The 23,008-nt window shown below is 34.3% G+C and overlaps 1 protein-coding gene across 1 annotated transcript in view; it reads left to right on the forward strand.

Annotated features, from left to right (window-relative positions):
• Positions 1–2,580: 2,580 nt before the first annotated feature.
• The window catches only part of SUZ12 (SUZ12, polycomb repressive complex 2 subunit), a 29,945-nt gene continuing 9,517 nt past the window's right edge, over positions 2,581–23,008 (forward strand). The window contains exons 1-9 of the mRNA XM_026861201.1: positions 2,581–2,621; positions 2,709–2,773; positions 7,622–7,690; positions 10,376–10,425; positions 13,187–13,272; positions 14,673–14,904; positions 15,714–15,816; positions 18,757–18,862; positions 20,068–20,245. Coding sequence (XP_026717002.1) covers positions 2,739–2,773; positions 7,622–7,690; positions 10,376–10,425; positions 13,187–13,272; positions 14,673–14,904; positions 15,714–15,816; positions 18,757–18,862; positions 20,068–20,245 — 859 coding nt within the window. The 5' untranslated portion in view covers positions 2,581–2,621; positions 2,709–2,738. The remainder of the gene's footprint in view (positions 2,622–2,708; positions 2,774–7,621; positions 7,691–10,375; positions 10,426–13,186; positions 13,273–14,672; positions 14,905–15,713; positions 15,817–18,756; positions 18,863–20,067; positions 20,246–23,008) is intronic.

Genomic DNA, 23,008 nt, shown 5'->3' on the forward strand with positions numbered 1-23,008 from the left:
GGTGGGTGGGTGGCGGGCGGGGGGTGTGCCTGCGCCCAGGCGATGAACTTGGTTTCTCAGTTACAGTTCCCATCAGGCGTTCGGGGCGGCTGGTCCCTTCCCTCCTCTAACAGCCCTCGGGGGCACTGGGGAGCTGGGAACGGAGAGGCTCGTCCCTCTTTGGCCGCTGCCTTTGGAGCCCCTTCCAGGGGCAGGACGTGATGAAGACTTCACTGTACTTGGTTTTTCTTTGTCTGGCAATAATTGTCCCTTAGTTGAGATTTCACATTGGAGATTGACCTTTGCGACCCGTGCATCTCCCTGTGGCAGCTCAGATAGGAGGAGGGTTCCCTTGGATGCACCAGAAAGTTGTTTGTGAAAATCTGATGCAAAAGCACAGTGTAGCCGTCAACTTCTGTTGTACAAAAAAAGATTTCTGTGCAAGTGTTAGGGTTTGAAAAAAATATTTCATGCCCTACTAAATACATGATGTGGTTCTGGGATTGGTGCTGTCACCGCTCGTACTTAATTGCTGCAGACGGTGACAGTGTTTGAGAAAGTATTGGAGTTTTCCGGGGTGTCGCAAGTCCTTAATAATGCGGGGTCTTTCGAACCTTGGCCCGTCTATCAAAGTTATATGTTCAATAAATACTGTACTGCAAATAGGTCAAGTGGCAAATGAGTGTTAAGAGGTTTTCTGAGTGTCGGTGTCGGGGGGGAGAAATTTCTCTTGCCCATGCTTCAAATCTGTCAGAGAAGGGAAGTACAGAGCTGTGCAGGTTGTGATCAGGAGTAAGTTAAGGTCTAAATGCATCGTGGTGTGTTAACTGTAGTGTGAATATTAGATGAAAAGGGCAATAAGTAAATACTGGATTAAAAAGTCTTAACACACATAGTATCGAATCACATTTTTTTCTGAATGTTTTTGTCCCTTTTCAAGGTTATATGGTAGAAAAAGATAAAGATTTAATTTAAGCTTTTGCTGAGTATTATAGACTTGTGAAACATGTCTGCAGGTTGAAAAGTGTGTTTCAGAATTTTAATATTCGGGAAAACTGAAGTTGAAGCAGCAGTGCAATGTCTTTAAATTAAACTACGTCCTTGTGAATGTAAATTAATGTTTTCATACCTTTCTAAGTTGTAATGTCTTTTTTTTTTGAGACTAAAAAACCCGGGAAATGGCTTTAAAAGTTGTGAATACTCTGTATTTTCACTTTCTAGCAAAGTGCATGTTTCTTAGTTTCTTTCTTTTAGCTTATCTTGATTTGAAAAATACAGATTTTTATTATGATAATTTGCATCAAGCAGAATTTTACTGTTTTTCATCAGGCTTCTAAAAGGAAATACTGGGATCACTTTAAGATTTACTTCTCTAATAATAATACATCTCTCTAATAATACACTCTTTGGGGTCTTACGTTCATACATGTAGGAATAAGGCAGGATCATACCTTTAAAAGGCGATAAAGGATATAAAATGCTGTCCTTTTTCACACCTAATGGCAGAATTCCATAAATACAAGTTTTCCAGCTATCTGAAGTAAATGTTTTGCAGTCATATGAAAATAAAGTTTTATATTTCTTAAAAAATAAGTTGTTTGTTTTCTTTATGTGGGAAATGGAGGCAGTATTAGCCTTAGAATGGACATCAAGGCATTCTCCATTCTCTATTTTTTCTTTCCATTTAATGTGTTTTATCAAGTAATTTCAAAGTCTCTTGTTGATGTTACCTAATGGAGCTGGATTTTATTTCAGTTTAAAAAGGGTGTATTTCAGTTTAGATTGGAATTATTATTAGGTACAACCTCGTGCAGACAAAAACCTTTTTTGTCCTGATTTAACTGAATCAGTTAAAACTAAATTGAAGGTCCTCTTTTCCATAGGAAAGTCTTCATCTTTTGAACTTTGGCTGTTATACCTATTTGAAATGATGCTACCCTTTCATGTCAGTATTGCTTGTGGCTGTGCTATCCTCCCTCAGTTTGCACTTTGAAACGGTAGTTGTTTAACAGAATCAACATTTTTCTGATCCTATGAATATGAAAGATTTTGGAAATGAATTTCCTAGGTTGGAATGATCTGTAATGTGTCATAGTCAACTGACAATCCCTATTCTTGTTTTGGTACCTTGTGTGAGTGACCATGGTACTTTCCAGAAGGATAAAACAATCAGATGGCGAATTGTCTGACTATGTAAATTTAGTATACTCTTTGGTATTGTATCAGATTCATTCATTAACTTTGTGAAGAAAACTTACATATTTGACAATAAGTTGAGATTTTTTTTTTCTGTCCTTTTATGATCTAAAGCCTATAAGAAACACGTGTTGTGGAAAAGTCATGGTTGTGAGGCTTGTGACTACTGATTGACAGTAGCTTAAACAAGAATTTGCTTTGTGTTATACAGTAGGTGAAGTAACCTTTGACATGTTAACTTGGAATTATTTAGACATTGTGATGCTTCACTTAAATAATTACTTTTGTGATAATTGTTTTTAAAACCCAGTCTAATTTAGATACTTTTTTTTTATCGTTATAAGACTGTCTTTCTGAAGGTATGAGGTATGTTGGATAACATATGTTTCTTTTTCTTAGAACCAACACAGATATACAGATTTCTACGTACCCGGAATCTAATAGCAGTGAGTAATTGGTCTTTATCACTCCTTTACTTTGGACTTGTAGGAAATTTTAATTAAAGCATAACCTTTTTTTTTTTTCCCCTGCAGCCAATATTTTTGCACAGAACTCTCACTTACATGTCCCACAGAAACTCCCGAACAAATATCAAAAGGTAAAATTGTTTTTGAAAAGTAATCCTAAAATGTTAAGCAAATAGCAGAAGTCAAAAAAATAGCGTAGGGTGACCTCCTCTTTTCACGTGGTGTGTAAAACATGACCTTTTCTTTTTGAAGAACTTAAAAAAAGCATACATCACTTTACAGTTTATTTCTGGGACCTAAGAACTTTTCTGCAGTGTTAAGGGGGTGTGTGACTTCGTGCTTGTGACTTCTGTTGATATTGGGAGTACTCCAATGTGGATAACTATCTGCAGAATCTAGTTCTCCTGTGCTTGTTTTCTGTTTTGGGGGAGAACTCAAGCACAAAACTGTACAACATCTGAACTCTTGTAATCAATTATGGTTGATCACAATTGTATGAAACATTTTATTTTAAATTGTAACCTAACTGCTTATTTAAAAACAAACAAACAAACACAAGACTGTTGGTTTTGTTAATTAGTCTTGGAAAGATCCAGTATTTATTTCTGTAATTATTTTAAAAGATGAAAAATCAAGGAGGTCAGTTTATAACATTTCACACAAAATGTAGCAAACGCTTCAAAAAGGCTGCTTTGAACTGGAAACATGTGAGAAATGGGCTTCAGTTTTGACATTTCAAAATAGTAATTCCTTTTGTGTGAGGTGCTACAGCTGCATGTCAATAGACTCAAAATATATAAATACTTCAGAGTGAAAAGTGCCGGGTTTGTTATTTATTAGCAGAATCACAAAGTACTTTCAGTTACTTCCCCCTCACTGAAAATAATGTGTTATACTTTGGATCTTTTTGTAGCCTGAACACTTCTTTTAAAATATTTTAACACTGAAGTTCTTATTGCTTGGAAACAGTTGCTGTGGGACTGAAATACTTAATCATGAATGCCTAAGGAATAGCAAAAAAATCTGATTATGCAGACAATTCTAATTTAAACTATATTTGTATCTAAGGAAGGTAATACTTGAATGATTTGTTGAGCAATGGAATGTTTTTATTTAAATTAAAGAGACTGTATTTGGCATTCTCAAATCTCTTGGATATTGTTTAATGTTCTTGCCATTAGCCTTAATGCTACAATATAACTTTACCTTAAAAGCTCAATCCATAACATACAACTTCAGGTACTTAGGACAGGTAATGATCAGATTATTTCTTTAAACTTGAAGTTGCTGCTTACTTTTTCTTATAAAAGTTACCAAATTTAATTGTTTGCTTATTTTAAAATAGGGCAGAGCCAAAAGAAATAATTTTCAGGGTGCTTTGGTTTGGTTTTGTTTTTAAACTAAAATTGTGCAACAGAAAGCTCTTGCTTATAACTTATATTAGCTTATATTTGATTGAATGCATGTGTTTTTACCCTTTCTTGGGTATCTGCTGTAGTTGCTGGGAAACAAGAAATGGTTGGTGTTGTCCACTGTTTAAATTTCAGCTCAAATTCAGCTGCACAAGTAATGCTTAGTTTCTCTTTGGAACATATGGATTTTTACTAGTTCCCTTAACACTTTGTTTTAGAACTGTTATTTCAGTTTGGTAGTGGTCTTGTAACAGACAGATTAACAGCCATTTCACTCACTAGTGCTCTGACAATACTGACTTACTGAAATAATTCTCATAATTAGGTCTAGGAAGTAAAATATTTCAGTATGTTTTTTTTTAAAATAAAAATACAATAATGCAACAGAAGTAAACTTGCATAGTTGAGAGGAAAAAAAACCCAACAAAAAACCCAGAAAATAGTTGCAAAGAAGTGTGTTTTCCCTTGGGTCCTCCTCCTGCTTTTCCATGCCCTGTCAGTACTGTGGTCCTTCTTTTTCAGCCTAGTTAAAACCACAGAAGTTATCGTTTGAAGGTAGTTTGGACTACTTAGATGTACTGACAAAACTGAGAGATTATGGCAAAACAGTCTCAGCTGAACTTCCAGAGAAGGTTAGCAGGGTAGTTGTTTGATGTTCTGTGCTAGTAAACAGTGTATAAGACCTTAACTGCCATTATTTATTCAATAGAAACAGTTAAGGTGTATGATCCTCTTACTCTGGTGAAAAAGGGGCTTTAAAAGAGGAAACATATCCTAACTAGAGTAGAAGATCTTCCCGAGGAAGGAAAAATTGTATGTACCTAGGTTCAGTATAGTAGAGTTCACTTTGCAAAGAAGTATCTTTTGGAACTGCATTACTGTTAGCATGGTTATGTGGATCATGACTATACATGTATACTTATTCATTTATTCTGCTAGAACTTCTTAATTCTACCATTTTAAAATTGCTGATCATTGTTTTGATTGCCATTTCAGTAAACAGCATCATAGGTAAAATATACAGAAGTTATCTCCAAACTTCATAGAACTTACCTATTGCAATAGTATATCTTTTGTCTTTAGCTCTGTGGTAGTCTGAGAAAAATGCTAGACAAATTTATCACTTGGAGGCAGGGAGGTAAAACTGCATTTTTACCAAGAAATTATCCATTGGTGATGGTCCATAGGTTTAACACTGATAAAGTGTCTATAAAGATTAGAATGCTTAGGGTGTAGAGAAATGTTGATAGGGAATAAGTTACTGGGCATGTGTCAACTTGGGCTAAAAAAGTATTGAAAGTGCTGCTTATCCTTGGAGAGGTGATAGGCTTTGGTCAAGTGATACTTGATGGAGAATGGAAATGGGCTTTCTGCCTGTGGGTCTGTCTTCAGGTGTTACCGTATTATTAGACCAAATGATGGCATTGGAAAGAAGTTACAAACTGTTAATAAAAGTTGCTTCCCATGCAGTATTTTTGGATAAAGGAATATTTTTTTTTTAATTTATTGGCAGAGTAATGGCATGCTATGATGTGACTTTTAATACTTAGTTAATTATTACTGTGCTTGACTGGGATAAGAGTGGGTGGAGAAAGGAATGCACAAGATGTGTGTACTTGTAGCACAAGTAAATGCTGTCTTGAAAATCCTGGATGTTAAGGATGGTTATTACAAAAACTTAATTTTGTCTGTTATGCCTGAGAACATAATAACATAAAAATAGTAATTCAGTTTGAAGTAATTTCTGTATTTTCTTATGTTTTTGCAAGTTAACTTCAAAGGCAACAAATCTGGTTTTATAGGTTTTTTGGTTGCTATTTTTATTTTTTCTGAAAGAGATTTTAGGAGGACTCTTGTTTTGGCTAACCTGAGTTTGAAGTTAGGAAGCGTTGTGTTATGGTTCGATTTGGATCAATAATGCTCAAAAATACTAAATGTAAGCTGTGTCATTGTTCTTTTCAGATCAATAACGCCCACAAATATTAAATGCAAGCTGTGTCAATGTATTTTATGAAAGATTGTTAAACTTTCCCCCGTTCCTGAAACATGTTTGTCTCTTAGCTGGTTTCTGGCTCATATTCCAATCATGACATAACTTTGCTGTAGAGCTGTTTTAAGCAACTCTTTAGTCTGAAGAAAACCTTCTAAAGATAAGTGTACTACTTGCTGTTCTGCAGAACAGTGGCTGATTTTGATGAGCTTGGGGAAACTGCATGCAAAGACTTTTACTTTGGGATCTGAAACTTTCAACAGATTCCTCTGTTCTTAACATCTCTTGCTTTAAAGCTGAGCACTACAGTGTTCATTTTGATAATGCCACGTTTTAGTGTAGGTGAGTCAGTTCTTGAATCTGTCATCTGTGTGAACCTTAGGCTGAATAGAGCTTTGAATCACTGATTGCTTATTACACAAATCATAATTATTTTTCTTGTTATGTGACTGCAGCCCTGTGCTTACGTAGTGTTCCGTGTCCAGTGTTAGTGTTTAGCCACCATGTGATTTGTAACTAAATCATTCAGATGCATTACATGCTGAATGTAGACAAGGTATGACATTAGTGTTTCTTCAGCCAGGATATTTCTGTAGATGATGCTTCTCACTTCTCCAGAACATGTCATCATTGTTCCCCCCACGAGAAATTCAGTATTTGGCAACAGCTTATGTTCTTATTTCATTTTTCTAAGGTATTAATGTAAGGATGCCTTCACAGCTCTTGAATTGTCACTCTAGTCCAGTGTAATTTTGTTGACATCTAGGTAGAAGCATTAATTTTCCTTTAAAGGAAAATTAAAAGACTATTCTGGAAACTATTGAATAACTTCTGTTCATCAGTGAACTTTATTTAGCAATGCACATTAAATTGTATGTATGGTAGAACAGGCTGAACATATGAGCATGAACAGACTGATGTCAGAATTATGGAGAGAAATGATTTGAAGTGATTATACTCTATGACATTGTTGTCCTTGGTTGTCATCATCCCCCCTGTTTCCTCTGAGTGTGCTCTAGAAGTAGCTTCAGAATTTGTTGCTCTTTGTATTGTGTCCATTTAATATAACTTTGTGGAGAAAGAAGGGGTTTTTTATAATTAGGCTTTTAACTGTTTTGTCAGAAGGTTTCAAGTGTTCTACGTGATTATGATCAAGGTTAAAATAGCTATGACTGAAGAGCTGATGCGTGAATTCCTAGTAGGTACAAGTGTCACTAAAGTGGGAAGATTTTTTTGACCGAAGCTGAAATGTGGTTAGACGTACTCATTGCAAGGTTTGAATATGTGCTGTTAAATGACACTTCTTACGAGCGGCAGGATTATTTCTGAAGGGTCTGGTTTTAATTTTTTGAATTATTTTGATACTGCCTGGGAAGCTATATTGCAGTTGAGTCCCTAAAAAGAGCACTTTCTGAACAGAAGGCTAAAATTGTGTGTGTGTGTGTGTATGTATATATATATATATATATAGACAGTTTTAGCTTGAAAACCAAGTCAAAAGTTCAGAGTGAAATGTTCTTGTTACATTATGGGAATAGTGACTATGCGAAACTATGCTTTCTGCTTTCTCTTCACAGGAAAACATTCAAAGTAGATGACATGCTATCAAAAGTAGAGAAAATGAAGGGAGAACAAGAATCTCACAGGTACTGTCCTGCATATATGTTTGTGTCTGTACAAATGAGCACATGCATTTGCTAAATCAAGTCTTTTTGATAAAGTGAAAGTGATAAAGAGTAATTATTAGAAGCAAGGTACTTACTGTTTGAAATGTTGCTTTCAAAATCTTAAAATATATATGTGCTTGTCACTTAAACTTGGAGAAAAGCAGTATCAGGATGAAATTTCAATACTCATTGTGCTGTTTTTTAAAATGCGCGTAGAAGCCTCAAAAAGGTATTTGTATTAACTTTTTTTTAGGAATGTCAGTTGTGTCATTAACTAATCTCTGTGTGTGCTGGAATAAAAAAAAGGCAGATTTGGAAAAATCCCATAGTTATACTATTTGGGGTTTATATGTTTGTATACTTGCTATTTTTAGCCTTATGTTCATAGTTACCTAAAACCCCAAACAAAACCAATCCCAAAACAAACCAAAAATCCCCATAACTTTTAACAATATTTAAAAGATCTTACCCATCTCAAGCCATAATAGGGTAACTAGCTATAAAATGTTTCCATTATAGAAACTTTCAATTTTCCCTTTTAATTCTCTTGAGAATTATTCTTTAGTCTGAGATTTTTGTTGTGGTCTGACCTCACATATATCTCATGTTGAACCTTTGCATAGTTCTGTCTGCATAACAGTGTTCACTCTTGAACAAATACATAATTTAAAGTCTTCATTCCATGTAGAACTGTCATTTGGGGATGGCTTACTCTGTGAACTAAATAGTTCTTACCTTTATACTGCTGTACCTATTGGTTTTGTCATGTTTCTTTTTTTTTCCACAAGGTTTACTTTATGTAACACACTTAAATGTTGGATAAAACTCATTTTATCAGGTCTTACTACTCTGCTTTAGAAAAAAATACTGAACTCTTGCTGAATTTGCTATATGGTATTTGGCAAAAGTCAGAGTTCAGCAGTGATGTGAAATTTAGGGATGATGCTTTCATCCTAGCCAGTCCTTGTAATGATTGCAACAAGAAAGCATGGCAAATATGCCTGCTCTGTTGTTTCTTGACCTGTTTCTTAGTGCTGAAATCTATGAAAAGCTTATTCACTGAGAAGTGATCTGGCATACAATGTGTTTGTGATATTTTTGTCATACATGATGACCATAACAATTTTTTAAAATTGTATTCATTATGTATGGATTAGTTAAACACCTAAGCTTTTTGTGAAAGTATGTGTGATAGAAATTAACCAATCTATTGTAAGACTTATTTGTTTTATCCAGAATTATTTATTTTCTAATCTATACAGTTCAGTCAGAGATCAGTTTTAGTCATGCAGGTTGGTTTTGTCTTCTCTTTTATGAGAGAGACTGTAGATAATTTGCCCAAACCCTTCTATTTAATGTACTGAATAAATCATGAAATGCAAAGCATTCTGGAAATTTTGAAACAAAACCAGACATTTTAAAGACTGACCTGAGTTGCTGGAATGTGTGAAGACCTGTGGTTTTTTTGTTGTTTGCTTGTTTTTTAACCAGCTGTTCTTTTTTCCATAGCATTTCCAAATAATCAGACTACTTCAGAGGCAACCATGCTAGATATGGTTTAGTCTGAAATTTATAAATTCTGTGTTATAAGATGTTTTACAGATTTACAGTATATTACATTTCCTCAATTATATTTTTATCCATATCTTTTGGATATTTGCTAGGTAAATAATTCTCTTTTTAAGGATAAGGATTGTGTTAAAACAGTCAGAATATTGATTTGAGTATTGTTTTTTGTGCTTTCAAAACTATCAAAAAATGTACTTTAGAGTTGGTCAGGAAAAGTAACGTGGATGAATGATGCAAGTTGGTATAGATGTGGTCTTCTGAATGCTTAAGCTGTTGGGCATTTTTACTGATCATCTCAGTGCTCTTGGGAATGTTTGTGTTTAAAAATAGGTGTTGAATGTCAGGTTGTATCTTCCTGAGAAAGTGAAGGTGCTCAAACTTGAATCTGGTATTCTAGTGTAACAGATGTTTTGTTCAATACTGTGTACTTCAGAAATACTTAGCGTTTTTGAGACCCATTTTAATCTAGGTTTATGAATGTTTGCTTTAAACTGAAATGTATTCTGAATATAACAATTGGAAATAAAATGGGTCTACAGTCAGCAAAATAGTCTAGGCTATGAGCTGCAGTGTTGTGAAAAAAAAATAGATGCGATTATTATTTTGATTGCATGTGTTATGGATGATACAGACTTGATGTGACAGATAATCTTTATTTCTAAGGCTGTAGCTTCCCAGATATTCGTTAAAAAAATGACCTTGATACCAAGTGCAAGTTCAGGGTAAAGTTCTGGAAAATTTCCACCAAAACTAGTCTCTTGCTGACGAATGTCTAGGAAATATGTTTGCCTGCCTGTGAAAGCAAGATCTCATGTCTTCAGAGTGCGCCATTCTACTGTAATGTTTACACCTCTACTTTTTTTTATGTATCAAGTCATAGAAGACATAGAATCAGTCTGTAAAAAGAAAACTGTTCTACAGCTTTGCATCAATTGCAACTGCTGTATCCAGGCAGTTTCCAAGTTAGAAAGATGGACCAGTTCATTATAGTTCTGCCTCTTGTGCAGGCCTGCCAGTGAATGGAGTGGAGTGGCTGCTGTGAGAAGAAAATACATATTTGTTCTAACATTTCCTTTCTTTTTTTATTCTGTTTAGCTTGTCTGCTCATTTGCAACTTACGTTTACTGGGTTCTTCCATAAAAATGGTATGTTTGCTAATTCATTCATTATACTGTTGTATAGCACCTTTGAAATTATTATAGATCTGCAAGTGGGGTATTTGAATATTTTGAATCTTTGCTGTTTGGATACAGATTTTAATATATTTAAGTTCAGACTGTCCCATTAGTTACAATATTTTCAACAGCACTTTAAATATGTTGTAGTGTAATTGTAATATTAAGCAGGTAAGCCTTACCAGGGTTTTTGTCAGAACAGTGATTTTGAAAAATACTTGAAGTCATCATCCACTCAAACTGAAATAGACCTTGAGGAGTTCCTGAAGACAATGATTTCATGGGAATGTGTCTTTGGGGTATTTGAAGTAGCTTTAAAAAACCCCTTAGCCTTCAAATAGAAGGTTTTTTTAGAAGATTGGGTGTTTTAGTTTAAAATAGAAGTGTGAGAAATCTTATAATGTAGAGCCTAGAAATGAAGAAAGGCTGTGTCGTTAATTGTAGAGGTGATGGAAAACATCTTTAGTGACTTGCAGTTGTTCTGTTGTCTTTTATGCACATAAGGCTTTACCTCTCAAAATCGGAATGTTGGACTTCCCATACCAGAAGGAAGGGTTCTGTTCCTTTAACGAAAGCAGAAGTGACATGCTTTGTGCATGGATAAAATCATGTCTTTACTTCCCTGAAAAAAAATCAGCTGTTTATCCGTTAAATAAAGTGGTGTTTCTCATTTTCAGTTAAAAATATTCTGAATAGCTTCTTAGTCTTTGGATGTGAAAGCCAATACAGTTCACGTAACAGGTTTTGTACTTTTTTTCTGGAAGTTATGTTCCCTGAAAGTAACTCATGCTTAACCAGATCTATTCAGTGAGATGTTTGAAAGTTAAAGTTGCTGAAGTCTAGATTTTAGTATCGCTTCTTTATTAAACTGTAGTAGTATTCTGATAGTTTTTCAAATCTGTAGATTAGGAACATTCTGCTGCTGGAACTTCAGAATACTGCTGGTCTCAATGGATAGTATTCATCTTGTTTCTGCTCTCGGGAAGTCCGTGTTATATGTTGCCTTCAGTATTTTTAAGCTGGAAAACCACAAGAGGCTTTTGGGGCAGCTAGTGATAAGAATAGAGAAGTATAGAATAAAGGTGGAGGAAAAGGCATGCTTATGTGTCTTAAATTCAGACATGTAACTCCAAAATCTGATCCTTCCAGGAGTGTATGTAATTGTAAGCCTCACATATGGATTTAAAAGTACCTAGTTGTTTCATAGATTTTGCTGGCACACCTTCCTTTTCTATTATAGTGTGATTTTAGAGACATGTGCTCTAGTAGATTTACCAATATGTTAGTATGTTTGACTTCATCTCTGTGTTTGACTGTTTAGATCATGTGACTACTGTTAACTATAAAAACCTTTCACTTCAAGAAAATACTACATATAGTGAGAGCCTGATGGTCATTTGTACCATAGAAAAGGATATCACTAACATAAGTAATGTATACAATATTGAATATTAAATAATTAGTGAAGCTGGTGCAATTAATATGCTTAGTTGTCTGGCTATAAATTATGCTAGAAACTCTTGAAACTGAGAGTGTGGTGGGGTTTTGGTTGTGTGGTGTGTGTATGTGTGTCCCTGAGTTTCTCTATTTGCTAAGAAAATTTCTAGTACGTCTCACGTTTACAATTTTTTTAAAAAAATCCATGTGTTTCATAAAACTGCCTACTGTTCCTAGATGAGTTACCAGAACTCTCTCTTAACTGATACTCATTAAGCTTGTTCAGTGTTGATACAGTGTCAGGAGAAGAGACATGGGTTATGTTGTCTTTACTATACTGAAGCTGTGCTCTTTGTATCTGATGAGCATAACAATATTTCATTGAATGTCAGATTTTTTTGTGACATCCACTAAGGTGAACCCATCATGGTTTTTAACTTAAGCCCATAATAATAGATGTTGTAAGAGCAGAAGTAACTTCTCACACATTCAGTTTTGGCTGATCATTGCTTTTCAGAATTTTTCACAAACTGTTTTTTAACTAGATATATAATGAAGTTTTATCTTATTATTTTTCCGTATGAGACCACATTTCCAGATAGATATAGATTCACATAATTAAAGGTTCTCTTACTATACAATGAAATTTATTTTGTAAGGTTGTTCTTAATTGGCATTGCTGATCATAGTGTTGATAGTAGCTGTTTTGAAAATTCCAGGCTCTAGGAACTTTATCATGCAGAGACTGTGGAGCCAGGTCTTATTTTTCTAATACTTTTCAGGTTCTTTCAGGAGTCCTTTAACATCTGTTCTGCGTATACTTAACCTTGCAAAATCTTTAAGGTTGTTTGTTTTGTTTTGTCTTCCTATCTGATAGCATCTGGATCTTACATTTTGATGCAAACCAAATTCTCGGTTTGCAAGCTGTAATGAGAAAAAAAAAAAATATACAGGAAATAATTTGACCCATCTGTAATTAGTATATTCTGTCTTTCCTTAAATCTACCCATATCCTTTTTCTCTGCTATAAAAAGATTTTGGCAGTGCCAAAGATAGCAAGTTTACTCCTTTAAACATTGGAGATCAACTATACTTTTTAATCAGCTTGTATTAGAATAGTTTGGTAGGATTTGTTCTCAAGTGGGAATTTGCAGTAATTTGGGGAGAACTGAAACTTAGAATTTAACTAAAGGTCTTTGTGCTTGGAGGTACCTAGGGTTAAGTAATTACAGGTGGATTTACACCATTGAATAGATCTTCACTTTTTCAGAATTTACAATATTTTTCTGTTTAGATAAGCCATCACAAAACTCAGAGAATGAACAAAATTCTGTAACCCTGGAAGTACTGCTTGTGAAAGTTTGCCACAAGAAGCGAAAGGTAAAATTTATTTTATAAACTATTAATATATATTAAAGCAAAATGCTTACCTGCTTCTGGAACATCTAGTTAACACTGCCACACAACAAGGTAATGGTGAAATGATGCTTCACTTAAATTTAAAGACTAAATTAATCGTAAGAACTCATCTTTTCAAGTTGTTTTCTATTGACTGGGTAAGGGATTCTTAAGAAGCATATGTGTATATATGGATTTTGCTCTGCATTGTGAGAAATAACTGGAAGTTTTTTAAAAAAATCAGATTTGTTAATTGAACTTGCCTATGTCACATTTGCTCATTGTGAATGTCTCACATTATTAAACTGTTAATTCTGTTGAGATGTCCAGAGGCTTCAGTAAACCAAGCAATCACAAAATCATAAAATAGTCTATGCCTTTCAGAGTTTAGAAATAAAAAGGAACAAATTGTATTTGGTTTGAATTTTCCAGTCATCTGCCAAGTCTTGTCTTTTTCCTTGCTTTTTCTGTACTTATGTTTTTTACATTGATCATCTCAATTATTGCAGATTTTAGCTACTATGAATCATAAACAATTTTCATATCTCTTTTTTTTTTTTAAGCATCTTTGAATTTGCTTGCTGTTTTAGCTATGTTTGCTTCATACCAGTTGGCAGATTAGCTTCACAGCTATGGGAATATGGGAAGCTCAGTAATGCATGCTGTAATTTTTAACCAAAAAGGGAAAGATTTGCAGTCAGAACTTTGTGTATTTTCCCTAAGAATGTTAAGCTGTTTTGACATATTTTAAAGAGTTAATATTGTTTCTAGCCAATTTTGTTACATGCTATAGTATGGATAAATATGGTAAAAGCAGGAGGTACTGATGGTTTTTGAAATGTTTTGCTGCAAGTTTCATACTTAGGCCATCTTGCCTTGTTTTTCCAATAGTACACAGTGTTCAATGATCTATTTGTGAGATAACTGAATATAATAAATCCTAGGTAAGTGGTTCTTTATCTCCTAGATAGCACAAAGTGCACTTTGTAATATTGGAAGGAGAAGATAGGAAGCCCTTGAAATATATATACACATAACCAAAACATTTAATTTCTTTAGGTAAGCAGAATTAAATTAGTATTAATGACTGTTCTACAGTCTGAGTGCCTCATGTTAGTGTTAATTTAATCACTTAGAGATAGATGGCTGCTGCCAGAAGTGGTTATAAAATGCCAGTTTTCTTTACAGTTTCAAATATCTGGTTTTACATTTAAAACCTGGGATTGTTATTCCAGATTTTTTTTTTAATTTACATCTGTTACAAGGCTTATTTTCAAAAAGATGGCAGGACAAGTACAATTCATGAATTATATAAATTTTAACACAATGGTGTTACTTTGTATTCTAAAGACCTAAACCTTAGCTTTCTTGTTTTCCTACAGGATGTCAGTTGTCCAATAAGACAGGTTCCTACAGGTAAAAAGCAGGTGCCTTTAAACCCAGACCTCAGCCAAATCAAACCAGGCAACTTCCCATCACTTGCAGTTTCCAGCAATGAGTTTGAACCAAGCAACAGCCATATGGTGAAGTCTTACTCATTGTTATTCAGAGTAACTCGCCCAGGAAGAAGAGAATTTAATGGACTGATCAATGGTGAAACTAATGAAAACATTGGTAACTTCACTCTTTAAATAAGCTTATACAAGGTTTATCTTGTAGGCATGTATACAGTTGTCTTGATGTGCAGCCTAGGTCATACTCTGAGAAGGGACAGTAATAGATGAGTGACTGAGTTGTTTAACTTGTTTTCAGTCTATTTCAAGATGGGGCTAAAATACAGTTTGTAGCTAGAAACTGTGCTTCTATTTTTGTGTAAATTTACCACCAATTTTTACTAACATGTGATGGTGAAGTTGTGAGCCAACGCTGTTGGAGGGTGAATAATGGAAGAGCCCTGTGATCAGTGTGACTGTTATTAAACCTCCAACAACACTGGTCACTGCTGACTCAGCTGTAGGTGCTATCATGGTCTCTCCTCAAAACTAAATGACTAGCCAACAAAGAAAATAACTTAATTAGAAATTTTAAAAAGTTATTTTCTTAATCTTATTGAGGCATATGCTACATTACAAATTTTATAGCCTTGGAGAATGAGTGTTGAATGAAAAACATTTTCTCACTGGTTTATAGCTACAAGAGGAGGAAGATCAAATCCTCAATTTTTTTATGCTGACAGAGTAATATGACTAAACTATACGTGTTATATGTATAAAATATATATGAACATTTCTAAAATATGATTAACTGTTAAGCTAAGTGTTATTTCCTTTGCCATTGTGCTGTTTGTTAAATACTGTCCTTTTCTATTGTATGACATGTCTGACAACTAACAGCCAGTTATATTCTTCAATTATATAGAAGCTGTTTGATCTCTTGAATTTGTGTTTATATAATAATTGAATTCTATATTTCTTATGTACCAGATGTCAATGAGGAGCTTCCAGCTAGAAGAAAAAGAAACTCTTCAAATCGTGAAGATGGGGAAAAGACATTTGTAGCACAAATGACTGTATTTGATAAAAACAGGTAATATTATCCAAAATAAATTTTGGTCTGTTAATCGTTAGGAATTTGTTTAATATTAAACTTAAATCTGTTCTTTATGTTCAGTGTTGTTTGGTTTTTGGCTGTATTTTTAGTCAGTGTTTACAATAAGAGCTTAAGCTTGTTGTCTTTGTAAAAAAAAAAAAAAATAAAAAAAAAATGCAGGTTTCATAATGCACGTTTTCTACAGACACCTGTTCAGTGACAATTGTAAATAATTCCCTTTTATGAACTTGAGTATTGTTAATTGAGTCCTGTTAATATGCATCAGTATGTCTTTTCCTTGATAGTTTTTTGACAGACGTAATTTCTGTGGTTCTGTTAAAATTCAGTGACAGAGTAATTAAAAAGTAACTCAAACAAGCAGCATCTGAAATACGCTTACTGCTTACATTCTATTTAGTGGCATAATTTTCTCCATGCCCAGACTTTTGCTGATGTAGTCACAGATTGTATTCTGCTGGCACCTAAAGAAGATGTTTGATTTCTCTGTAGTAATTGAAAAATAACAAGTAGTTAAAATCACAGTAGGCTTACTCTGTCATGGAGTTTGTGTGATGAAATATTTTAATATTTGTTATCTTCACACTACTTAATATATTTGAAAGAAGGTGGAGTCAGATAAACTCACATGTAGGTGTAGCTTAGAGCAGTCCAGATAGTTCAGAAGATAAGTAGCATACCGTTTACTGGTAAGGACATTGTAGTTGTTTGTCCTGCAGAAGATGATTATACCAGCAATACTCAAAATACAGTATAGAAAATAAGTGTTCTGTCCATGGCAAGTGTCGATCCCAGGTGGAGGTAGGTATCTAGGTAATTAGTAAAAATTAAAATTATATCTTCAAGAAAAAGCTGCTTAAAACATAGCTCCAAGTGAATCTGACAAGATGGTGATTTATCCAAATACATTTTTAGAAGTCTTATATCTTGAGTAGGGTTTTTTAAAGAAACATCTTTCTCTAATCTCTATCTTCTTAGAAATCTTGACAATATTTTGTTCTTTTTTATTACTGAGTTCTACCGGAGAACTTTAATATACTAAACATGATATGAACCGTTAGGTGGGTTTGTAGTGATGATACATAAGCTAGGATATTTTCAGCCGTGCTGCTGTATAAGTGACACTGTCTGTTTTGTAGCAGAACTAAATCATGCATAAAAATCAGTACTTTTTTAAAGGAATTTTTCAAAATTTTACTTTATGTGAAAAGCCATCTTCAAAATGTAAGCTATTAACTTCATTAATATTTGTGGATTTTTGTAGAGTATAAACTGTTCTTTTATGTTAGCCTCTTGAAGTTACGATCTTTTGTTTGATGGAGGAATTTAAAAATAAGTTATTTTACCCAGACTCCAGGCCTAGAAAAGGATATTGGGCAGATCTAAGAAAAGTATTGTCTTAAGGCCATAGGTTCTCGATCTATACATTTGTTTATTTACCTTTTGAAGCTTTTCTAAATAGAGTAAATTGAGTTAGTGGTTTGCAAGATGCTGTCAAGAAAGAGAACGAAAGTTTTCTGATGGCTGGCTTGGTGCGTTTATAACTTTATTCTGCTGGGATACATCTGCTGTAATATAGTTTATGTATAAAAGGAAAAGGTAGGCTGTAGTTTACCTATTGCAATATCTCACTGTAGAATACTGAGGGTGTAGAGACAGAAGCAGCCTTTTTCTGCAAGACATAATTCCCAAGTTCATACTGTGTAACAGTTTGCCTACATTTGCATGGAATTTATCTACTTAGCAACAACTCGTTTATTTTGAATGATGCTTCTGTAGCTTATGATCTGTTGTTGGGAATGCTTCAGAAAGTAAAGTCTCAAAAGGAAAAAAAATTATCTTGGGAAACTGAGCTTGTATTGTGAATTTATATTACTTGCTGATTTGTGTTCATGTCTTTTTAAAGCATATTTATCCATGAAACATTTTCCTGAGACCGTACCTTTGATTCACTGCAACAAAATAAAACAAAATAAAGTAGAAATCAGAATTTCTCAAGCATCACTGAACAGACTGCTACATAGGAGGAAGCAGGATGAGATAGGAAAGAAAGTGAAACTGGTCACCTGAGATGATCCAAATCTGACCTGAATGAAATAAGAGCTGGAGAGAAAAAGTGTAGATCTTGACCAGTTGGCAGACTTCAGGGTAAACTTGAAAGTTTGCCTTAAAATTTTCTTACCTCAGCCAGAATAGTCTAAGAAATATAGAAATTTTTTTTCTTATTCAACTGGATATTTTATTTAGACATTTTTGTAAGACAACATTTTTCATTTGTCTTGTTTGAGAGTCATATGCAACACATACACTTGGCCATCTTATTCTCTTGGACAGAAAATATGTAGCGTGTTGGTTAACGTGTGAATTGCTCATTCTGGTCTATGTAAAGCTGGATTTTTGTTTGCTTTTTGAGAACATCATACTTTAAATTTACTATGTTGAAATCCTCTTAAGGTTACATCTGACATGGTTCTGATACAATGGTGAAATTCTTTTGTTTTGGAGACCTGATACGGGGTTGCTATATATTGGTTTGCTAGAGCAGAGGAGTTACTAATAAATCAGGAATAGAGATGATTTGGAGGGGTTGTCATTCAGTTTGGGTTTTGTTTCTTCCCAGGAAGATTCCCATCACAGTGTTAATTTGGTATTAACTGTAGTTTTCTTGCATCTCTTGAATGTTGTTTTTTTGGTTGTTTTTTTTTTTCTTGCATCACTTGAATGGGTGTTTTTACAGTATTGTTTGGCATTAGGCAGCTTTTTTTATTACGGGTATTGTTTACCTAAGATTCCCACTGAGTTGCCAAATAAATTTCCTGAAAATCTGCCTTTAGTTTCATGGAAGGATAGTCACTGTAAAATAAATTCTATGTTTTAATAGACAAATAATTAAAATTAATCCATATCCTCTGTGGGCAGGCGCTTGCAACTTCTGGATGGGGAATATGAAGTGGCCATGCAAGAAATGGAAGAGTGTCCCATTAGCAAGAAAAGAGCAACGTGGGAAACAATACTTGATGGAAAGGTATGGATTGTTTCAGTAGCTGAAAGACCTGTCTTCACTTGAAAATAATCTGGATTAAGGTGGAACACAATGCAAAGTGCAGTCCATGGCTCTTCTCCTGAATGTGGATTAAATTGAACAGTTAATAGTCTTTCAGGATGTATGGACACAAGTTTTGACTTAGCTCTTGGTTTAGGAAAGCTTTGGCTACACTAGATCATTGATACAAACAGATGTTAACCTACTGTTGGTATGTCAGCTGTCTCTTTCAGTGACTTCTGAATTCCTGTCTTAGAATCAGGCAAATTATTTCTTGTACATCCCCAGTCTCCTTGCTGGCAGAGCAGTATGTGAAGCTGAAGTCCTTGACTTAGTATAAACACTGCTTAGCAACAACTAAAACATCAGTGTGTTATCAACATTATTCTCATACTAAATCCAAAACACAGCACTGTACCAGCTACTAGGAAGAAAATTAACTCTTCCAGCTGAAACCAAAACAGGTTGCTTTCTGTTGTTGGGAGAATGAGAGGGGATTTTCATGCTGGAGGTGCTACCCCAAAGAAAAGAGAAAATAGTCATGGCCAATGTGTTTATCACCCAGATCCAATAAGCACATTGTCATTGGTTTTCTGTTTATGCGATAGCATCTCTGTAAAGTAATGAGGCCTGCATATAATAAAGAGCTATTAAAATGGAATTCTATATCTTCATTGATAAATTTAGTGTATGATACTTGATAATAGGGGTTTTGGAACTGACTCACGTTTCTTCTATTTCTTTATTACTACTATCTTGATAAGCAAGTGGAACATAACACATCCACAGGGGAATATTAAAATAGCATGTCTACAGCAGACAGTGATGTAGTTTTTAAAGCTTATGTATTAATATACAATACTGGACTGCAGAATTAGGAGCAGGTATGAGTAGAAAGAGAAATACACTGGCAGCAGGCTGTAAGTGCTGTTTTCTTTCTAGTCAGGGCCCATGCTGCTTACTGTTTAGTGTTCCACAAAGATCAATGTGTGCCACAGTATGTGCATGAAGTGGTTGCTCAGTAATGTGCATGAAACTGCATAGCCATCTTTTTCAGCTTTTTTTTGGTAGTTTATTTAAATGTATATAATTCTGTTGAAAGCACAAGGACTTCACGTAATTAAAAAATTACATCTGTCCCCATTCTGTCAGTGTTTTTTCACGACTGTTTTTGTTCCCCCCACCAGAGATTGCCTCCATTTGAAACATTTTCTCAGGGACCTACACTTCAGTTTACTCTTCGTTGGACAGGAGACACAAATGATAAGTCTACAGCTCCTATAGCTAAACCTCTTGCAACACGAAATTCTGAAAGCCTCCCTCAAGAAAACAAGCCCAATTCTGTTAAACCTACTCAGACTATAGGTAAGCAAACTTTGGTTTTGCTTCTGAATAATGATCTGCTTAGCACTTCTGTACTTCAGGGTTCCTGACACACTGGTGCAGCTGCTTATAATCTTAAACATGAAAATGCAAAATTCGAATAGGCTTTGTTGTATCCCATACTTTGTATGTGTTTTAAGGTGAATTTAAAAGCTAAAAATAGTAGGGTCTTTGAAGTCATGATAATATTGAAGTAATTATATACAATACTCATAAATTCTGATGTAAAAGAGAGGAAAGTCTGTGAATAGGACTTCTAAGGGTTGTGTGGTGTTACTGTTACAGTTACTGTTCTGGTGGTATTTGGATATATAGTAATAACTTTTTAATGCTTTATAGTGAAAATAGTTTAAAAATTTGTCTATCATGATATATTTAGCTCTTGGAAAATGTTACTGCAAAATGTGACAAACTCTAAAATATTGCACATTACACAGCACTTTTGTGGTGTAAAGGTAACTCAGGTTCTTTCAGAATGCTTATTAACTGGCACTGATCTCCTTGAAACATAGTTTGATGTCTAGGCATGGTCCCATGGTGGAAGCACTATATATATATTTTTATTATTTAGCTGCATTTTCTGCATATTCACATAAGTTGAACAAAGATTTCTGTTTAAGCCTAAAGGATTTTTCTGCTTTTATTCATTTTGGGCAGTCTGAGGTTGTCTAGATAGAATGCAGGCTTGCAGTTAGTACTGTCTGAAAATAGTTCTGTGTAGGTAAGAGAAAAACATAGCAAGTTTGCAAACTATAACTACAGTGTGAGCTAAGTCTGTATTTGTTGTATGTAAATTAATCTGTATGTATTATTGAACTAGTTTCTCCCTAGTCATTCATTAATGTTTAGAGCATTGTAATTTAAAACTAAATGCTTTTCAAGTTCAGAATTTTTAATCATTTGAAATGTAACTGGTTTTGTTTCCTTCTGCAAGTTCATTCCTGTACATTCTTTCCAAACGAGTTTACATGTTGTCAAACTTTGTAATCAGATTTTGATCTATCGTAACTTTAAATATGTAACACATTAAAAGCAGTCGTGGATGGACTGTTTAAAATTGAGTTGTTTAACCTTGCTTCCTGGAAACATTTTTAAGTAGGGTACAATTATTTCGCTTTTTACTTGTTTGCCTGGTTTGTATTTAATGTAGTAAGTAGCACTTCTATGGAGGCTACAGTGTCATTGAAAATTTAATGCAATTACCATTGTAATCTGATCCACTACTTTACAGATTACATAATGCCAAAAACATTAATGCAGTCTGATAATACTGCAAATCTAAAATTATAGAATCTGTTCCCTTAATAAAGCCCATTTTACATTTAAACACGTTAGTTCGAGAGCTATTGGAATGTCTAGAAACTGCTCCTTCTGCCGTTACTGCTACTAAAAAGCTTGTCTTGTGAAGCTGCTGAATATAAAATATTTATCCTAAATTTACATAGGTGATTTTCAGCACTATTTTAGAAAAACTTTGTAAAATATCCTTTGACATTTCTGTAGGTATATGTTAAAGAGTACGTGTTTCAGATCAATTTCTTTATGGATAGTTTTCTGAGAATATTTCCCTTTACATAAGCTTAGCTAATCAGTATCAGTGCTGGGTCTTACCTTGAAAATTTAAATGGATTTATAAGGTTTGACCCCTAATGATTTTTAAAAAGATGCTATCACGTTCTTTGAATTCATGCATCATGTAAAAACGTTAACAGACGTGTACTTGCTGTGAGATGTTTTGCAGAAGATTGTAGTATTAAGATAGCGTTTTGATATGAAAAACAACCCATGACTTTGTCCTTTGAGAGTTATTTAGATCTTCTCACAAAATACTGGAATAACTGCTGAGCGGGGAGTAATTGATTGTATACTGCAGTTTGGTGAACTGAAAAACTTCACAGTTATGTAGCTACTCAGCAGGTAGCGTGCTATTTGATTATAATTATATCAAGGAATTAAGCTTAATGTAGTTTTTATATTTTTAAATAAAAAATTGTGAATAATTTAGTATAGTTGCTTAATTGCAATTTGGCTAATATGTTTCTAAAACCATGTTTCTTCCTTGATGTCCCAGAGCTTAGCTCAAAAAAGCTACTACTAAAAAAACTTATTGACACTAGATGGAAAAGGCACCTTTGACCATTGTGTCCTTTTTTTTTTTTTTTTTTTTTTTTTTTTTTTTTTTTTTTTTTTTTTAATAGCATTTTCCTGTCTCAGGGTCATATTTAATCTGAAACTCCCCTTTGATTCCTAAGTGGCAGTGGAGGCTGGCCTAGATACTATCTTTCTTTTGTCTAGCTCACAGTTGTTTGTAACTTTGGCTTGGAACATTGGCAAGTAAGGCCTAAGGACAGCTGGAAAACTTAAATTGTATTGAAGACAACAGTCTGCTCCTGTTGTTTAAACATCTGTGAACATACCTAGTCTCTTGAACGGCGCCCGATTCACTTCAGAGTAATCAGTATTTCCAAACTGGTAGCTAGGCTGAAACTGTGTGATTAAAGGAAAGTTCTAGGTCCCTATTATAGAAGTTATTATCTGGAGTGCAGTGGTTCTGTCTCCAGGCTGTGTCTGGGCTGTGTAGCCAGGCACTGTTTGTGAAGGGTTGTCTTGCTTGTTTTGAGGTTCATCTATGGTAGCACATCAGAGACTTTGTGCACGATGATATTTCAGTCTGATTTTGTTGGATATATAACTGAGATTTTGGAGCTGCAGTAGTTATAGCAAGGGAATGAGTATTATTTAAAA

The sequence above is a fragment of the Athene cunicularia genome (genome assembly GCF_003259725.1).
Source record: "Athene cunicularia isolate RWA chromosome 18 unlocalized genomic scaffold, athCun1 chr18_part1, whole genome shotgun sequence".
Taxonomy (NCBI): Eukaryota; Metazoa; Chordata; class Aves; order Strigiformes; family Strigidae; genus Athene; species Athene cunicularia.